The sequence below is a fragment of the Chrysochloris asiatica genome, unplaced genomic scaffold (genome assembly GCF_000296735.1).
Source record: "Chrysochloris asiatica unplaced genomic scaffold, ChrAsi1.0 scaffold00106, whole genome shotgun sequence".
Classification (NCBI taxonomy): Eukaryota; Metazoa; Chordata; class Mammalia; order Afrosoricida; family Chrysochloridae; genus Chrysochloris; species Chrysochloris asiatica.
Genome location: NW_006408624.1, coordinates 1,801,560 through 1,807,916, shown reverse-complemented (window position 1 = coordinate 1,807,916; position 6,357 = coordinate 1,801,560). Strand labels below are relative to the sequence as shown.

Here is a 6,357-nt window from a genome sequence, read left to right as displayed (position 1 = left end):
CCCTGAAGTCTTTTAAATACAAATAGTACTTTACCTTAGTAACAAATGTCTGCTTTGAGGACCGTGCTCTTTTAAATATCTATTGGAATCAAGCTAACTATAGCAACATAAAGGTTAGATAGGAAGGACACTTAGTGGGAGTGAACTCATGTTAATGGAGGATGACCGATGAGGAAAAGGAGGATGAGAATGGTTGCACAAAAGTAAAGAATATAACCAGTGTCACTGAAATGTACATGTAGAAACTGTTGAACTGGTATGTTTTGTTGCCTCAACACCACCAACAAAACACATAAAAAAATGCATACAGTCCTACTTAGGGGACACCGTGATCGGTTGGCATAACATAGTCCACTAAGACAACATTCTATAACCAACTTTGGTGAGTAGCAACCAAGACCTTTAAAGCTCAATGAGCAGTTGTCTAAGATATGACTATTGGTCTCTCCTTGTTCAGAGAAAAGATGAGAGATGAAAATTGAAAACACATGGAAACAATTAGCCTGAAGCCAGATGAACTAACTGTTGCCCAGTTATCACTACCAATTGCTCTGAAAGGGATTGCATTAGAAGGTGCTAGGTAGAATGGGAGAGAATATGGAACAAAACTCACAATCATAAAAAACACCAGGTTTACTTTCAGACAGAAACTGGTAGAACCCTGAGACCTGAAGGGTGATCCAGGGCCACAGCTCAATTTTCAGTCAAGCAATATATATATGTATATATTGCTTGTGAGGTATGCATACCACAGAGTGGTCAACCATTTGAGATCAAAAGGGCAGCATTTACCTATGGACAAAATTGAGAAGGGTGTGGTACAAAGGAGAAACGGAAAACATAGGAAATTGAGATAAATGATGCTACATTGTGGGAATTGCAATAGAGATGAAATGAACTGTATACTTTGTTGAATGTAAAATTGGTGATTTGTTCAGTCAACTTTCACTCAATTCACAATAAAAAGTTAAAATATATTTTTATCCACAGTGCTAGAGTTATGCTGTTCTTACATTTCATCTGACAAAAATTTTTCTAAAATTTACTCTGTGGCCGGTAGTGTTAGGTCTTGAGAATACAGGGATGAGCAAAATTGGTCAAGGAGCTCTGGTAGCATAGTGGTTATGAATCGGGCTGCTAACCTCAAGGTCGGTAGTTTGAAACTACTAGCTATTCTATGGGAGAAAGATGAGGCTTTCTGCTCCTGTAAAGATGTGCAGCCTCGGAAACCCTGTGTAGGGTTACTATAAGTCAGAACTGACTCCAGGGTACTTAACAACAACAACAACGTCAAGATGTTTAGTCTAATAAGGCAATACAAATATTTAAAAATCACTACTATATTATGACTTGGGAAGATGGCATGGGAGTAGATGAAAGGGAAACATATTTGAGGCTGACTTTAAAGAGAAAAAATTAGCCATATAGAAAGGGAGGCAGAAGAAATACTGCTATAAGCATGCTATATTACTGGGTTCTAACCTATTAAGGTCTTATAAACAAAAAATTAAAAATCTATTTTATTAGAAGTGCCTAAAATTAGCTTAAACAAACTTTGAACATAGGTCTGAACAACTGTCTTATAAATAAACCAAGTGTTAGAGAGAGTTTTAGTGTATGGGACTATTTTGACCTCAACTAGGTCTCCATTGGTTCCAACTGGAATACTAAATTTAGAAATGACACTTCTTAAATCCATCATTCTCAGGAAAAAAAATCACCTTTTTACAGTAAGACTTAAAATGTCATCCTCAAAGTAATCCTTCTTTCATTTGGCTTATGAAATAAAATGAAAATGGCATTAATCCCAAACAAATTTAAATTAACATCTTACTGACATAGTGGCTGTAACAATGGGCTCAAACATAACAATGCCTTTGAAGATGGCACAGGACTGGGCAGTGTTTTGTTTTCTTGTATATAAGGTCACTATGAGTCAGAATCAACTTGATGGTACCTAGCAACAACAGAAAAGAAACCTTAAAAGTAACAGAAAACTGCCTCTCTCTTTCCATAAGCGTCGTGAGGTAACAAAGTGTTCCACTAACTCACTCAATGCACAAAACCCCACAAAATCATGCAAATCCAGAGGTTCAAATCTCTGGGTCCATTTTAAGAATACCTGTGAGACTGCCCAAGCCATCAAAGTTAGTATGCATAGCTGGAAAGCCACCAAGTATCGTAAAGATGTCACTTAGCAGAAGCAATGTGTACCATTCCAACTTTACAATAGTGGCATCAGCAGGTGTGCCCAGGCCAAACAGTGGGGTTTGATACAGAGTCAGCGGCCCAAAAACAGCACTGAAATTTTTGCTGCAGATGCTTACAAATAGAGAGCTATGTTAAACTTCAGGGTTTAGATATGGATTCTCCGGTCATTGAGCAGATCCAGGTCAACAAAGTCCCCAAGATGCGCCACCAAACTTACAGAGCTCATGGTTGGATCAAACCCTACATGAGCTTCCCCCTGCCACACTGAGATGATCCTTACTGAAAAGGAACAAATTGTTCCTAAACCAGAAGAGGAGGTTGCACTGAAGAAAAAGATGTATCTCAGAAGAAACTGAAGAAACAAAAACTTAGGCTTGGCAGTAAATTAAGCTTAAAATAAAATGCAAAAAAAAAAAAAACAGAAAATTAACTAAAATTTTAAGAACTATAAATTAATGTAAGATACTAATGATTGCGGAATAAAAAAACTTTATGAAAAAAGCACAAATTACTTTTAAGTAGATAGTTTCTCACAGGCTAAGCTGTATTACCATATTTCCACTAATCTATAAAATAGTTATATTACAAAAAATTTTATTCCAAAATTAATATTTGACTTCTATTTTTGCTCTTACTAGATTTCTTTGCCTTAACCAGCAGTTTACATACTAAATCTTCCCTGCTTCAGCTTTTGTCAATTAGTTTCAACTTGCTGAAGATACAAAAAGGGAAACTCTGAACAGAGCAACATAGTATCTTAACTTTTCAGGACCTTAGTTTCCTAAAAACCAAAAGAAAAGGTGTGGATTGCATGATCTCTAAGGTCCCTTTCAGTGTTATGATTCTGCAGAGAGAAAGCATGCTGAAGAAGTAAGTAAGGATGGTGCCATACAGCCATAGAAAAAAACCACCGAAGACAAAACAGCATCAAAGGGTTGAGAAAGCAAAAGACAAAAGGTTAAGCAGAACTCAAGGGTGGTGGTAGTTGGTGGTTATATACTGTGGAGTCGGAGTTAGTTCCAACTCATAGTGAACCTGTATAGAACTCAAGGGGGCAAGACTTTTTTCCCTAATTTCTTTCTGGGTTCTTCAGGGGGTGGTAAGACTTGAAGCAATGGATAACACCTGAAGCAGCAGTCAAAAGAGAAACTAAAGTAACCAATAAAAAGCCATTGTGAGTTTAAGAGAATAGTGGTAGCTAACATTTATTGAGGTCTTATTATTTGCCAATATTGTCCTAATCATTAAATCTATTATTTAATTCTCAAAATTCTTATGTACATGTAACAAAACAGATGGGAATACTAAGAAGCAAAGCTGTTCTCAATGCTTCCCAAACTTTAACATGTCTATGAATCACCTGAGATCTTATTAAAATGCAGAGTCTGAAACAGTAAGTCTGGATGAGACTCGAAATAATGATTTTTAAAAAGCTCCTAGATGATGCTGATCTAGCTATTCAAGGATCATACTTTGGGTAGCAAAACATGACTGCAAATTGTGGGAGAAGGATTCAAATGATGGCAATCAGATTCTAAAACAAGTCATTATTTGAAAGGAATTCATTATATTTAGAGGCAAAGCTTAAATTTAGCATTATATTAACATTCAATGAGTAGTGAGAACTCAGAAATATATTACTGCAGGACTTTCAGGGTAGAGAGAGAAGCTGTGGACATTTTCCACTATTTTATTATGAACTTGAGGGAAATCAGTACTGTCTCAAAATCTAAATTGCCTTACATATGTAAAAAAGCAAAAAAGACCCTTAGAGAAACCTTCAAAAGGATTATATACATATATATATATATGATTATCAATCACTAGACTATTGACGTTTTCAAAAAAATAACTTTGTTTACCATTAAAAAAAGAAATAATTCTATTACTTAAAACCTTAGAAGTTCCAAAATAAATGTTAGATTAACTTTTGAGTGATTGCTGCCTACAAGTTAAATGATAAAACAGAACTGACACATGAGGGAGCTTCAAAAAGTTTGTGAAAAAATTCCATTATCTTTTAATCCCATTTTATCCGTGAGCTTTTTGAAGCCTTCTTGTACATTCATCCTACTTCTAGAGAATTTCAACTGAGAAGAACACAAAAATATGTTTTAGAAATCACATTATTTCAAAGTTGAAGAGAAACCGAGCTCTTCATACTTTAATTCCTCAACTAGTTGAAAAGCTTTATCTGAAAAACCTATTAGAGGAAGTAAAGCAGGCACAGCTTATTTTCACTATACAAAGGTAACATTTTTTTCAGAACAATGAAAATGTAGAAAATTATGTCCAAGAATGATAAAGATTTAGGTAGGGAAGTAAAAGGGGGCATAATTTAGAATTATATACTTGGAGCAGTTTGAGCAAGTTCTCTTGGAAGAAGCCGGTAAACTTGCTGATGAAATGTATTCAGTGATGCACAGTGTGGAGCAGAATAGCTGAGTAGATCCTTTTCTCTGATAAGCAGTTTGTCCTTTTTGGAGGATTTTTTTACAACCAGAACAAGAAGCCTGAGTAACTGTGGTTGAAACTGAAGGAAGCATTTTGTTTACGCCAGATGATGCCAGAGAAAGCGGAATGCCTGTAGTCAATTGCGAAGCTGTGAAAACAAAATATGAAGAGAAAAATTAGGATTTACATAAAAGTAAAAATGCACTCTTTTCCTTTCTTTTAGAGGTTATTCTCCTAGACTTGAAACCCAACACAATGAACTATTCAGAACATTCTAAAAACAAAGTAGACTATATTGTTGTTTAGTACTGTCAAGTGGATTTCGACTCAGAGCAACCCTATATATAGGGTTTCCAAGGAGTGGCTGGTAGGTTTGAACCTCTGACCTTAGGGTTCAACTTACCTTTTGGTCCAGTGCTTATCCTACAGTACCATACCAGAACTTCTGTATTAGACAGAACAAATATTAGCTAACACAATTTTGTTACCAGTGTCTGACAACGTAGTGCTCATTTTCAGTTCACTCTCCTGAGTTTTGGGCTGTTGGGCTTGAAAATATTCCTAAAAAAGAGAGTTGAAAACAATGAATACAAAGTATTTAAGACACCCAGTCATTCAACAAAAAGTGATAAACTATGCTCAAGTCTGTTTGTGAATTGAAGCAAACCATGGTAGTTAGGTAAGCAAATATAATAAAACTTTACAACCTAACACCACGAAAAAGAACCCAATCAAAAAATGGGCAAAGGACCTAAACAGACATTTCACCAAAGAGTTTATTCAAATGGTCAAAAAGCACATGCATCAAAGATGCTCCATGTTATTAGCCATTAAAGAGATGCAAATCAAAACTTAAATGAGATACCATTTTACTCCCACAAGGTCAGCTATTTATGGGGTCCCAATGAGTTGGAACTGGCTAGGTGCAACACAACAACAGGAATTCTACGGTTAAAAAAATAACAAACGTAGGTGAGGATGTGGAGAAATTTGAACCTTTATCCATTGCTGGTGAGAATGCAACGTGGTAGAGCTGTTATGGAAAGGTTTGGCAGTTCCTCAAAAAGTTGAGCATAGAACTACCACATGACCCAGCTATTCCCCTCCTAGGTATGTGTGTGTATGTATGTACGTATGTATATATACATATATATACGAGCTCTGGTGGCATAGTGGTTATGAATCGGGCTGCTATACTCAGGGTCAGCAGTTAGAAACTACCAGCTGTTTCGTGGGAGAAACATGAGGCTTTCTGTTCCCGTAAAGATTTACAGCCTCAGAAACCCTGTACAGGGTCGCTATGGGTCGGAATCGACTCCACAGCATGTAACAACAGCTAGCATAAAAAGTATTTTATTGCTTTAAGTTAAAAATATAAAAGCAAAAACGTTAATTTCAGTTGATCTCATTATATTCTAAGCAATCCTTTTGTCTTTCCAAAGGCCCAACTTTAAATAGCCCATTCTTTCAAATCCCTTTCTTGGACATACTCATTATAGCATTAACAACATATATGAGATGGCTTCAAAAAGTTCAAGGAAAAATTCCACTATCTTTTAATCCTGTTTCCCCACAATTTTTTTGAAGTCTCCTCAAGGAGCTCTGGTAGCGTAGTGGTTACGAATCGGGCTGCGAACCTTAAGGTCAGCGGTTTGAAACTACCAGCCGCTCCATGGGAGAAAGATGAGGCTT

The 6,357-nt window shown here is 36.2% G+C and overlaps 1 protein-coding gene across 1 annotated transcript in view; it reads right to left on the bottom strand.

Annotated features, from left to right (window-relative positions):
• Positions 1–6,357, bottom strand: part of ZMYM1 (zinc finger, MYM-type 1) — a 40,953-nt gene that overhangs the window by 16,555 nt on the left and 18,041 nt on the right. The window contains exons 2-3 of the mRNA XM_006867609.1: positions 5,154–5,226; positions 4,564–4,813 (exon numbers count right to left, since the gene is read on the bottom strand). Coding sequence (XP_006867671.1) covers positions 4,564–4,813; positions 5,154–5,226 — 323 coding nt within the window. The remainder of the gene's footprint in view (positions 1–4,563; positions 4,814–5,153; positions 5,227–6,357) is intronic.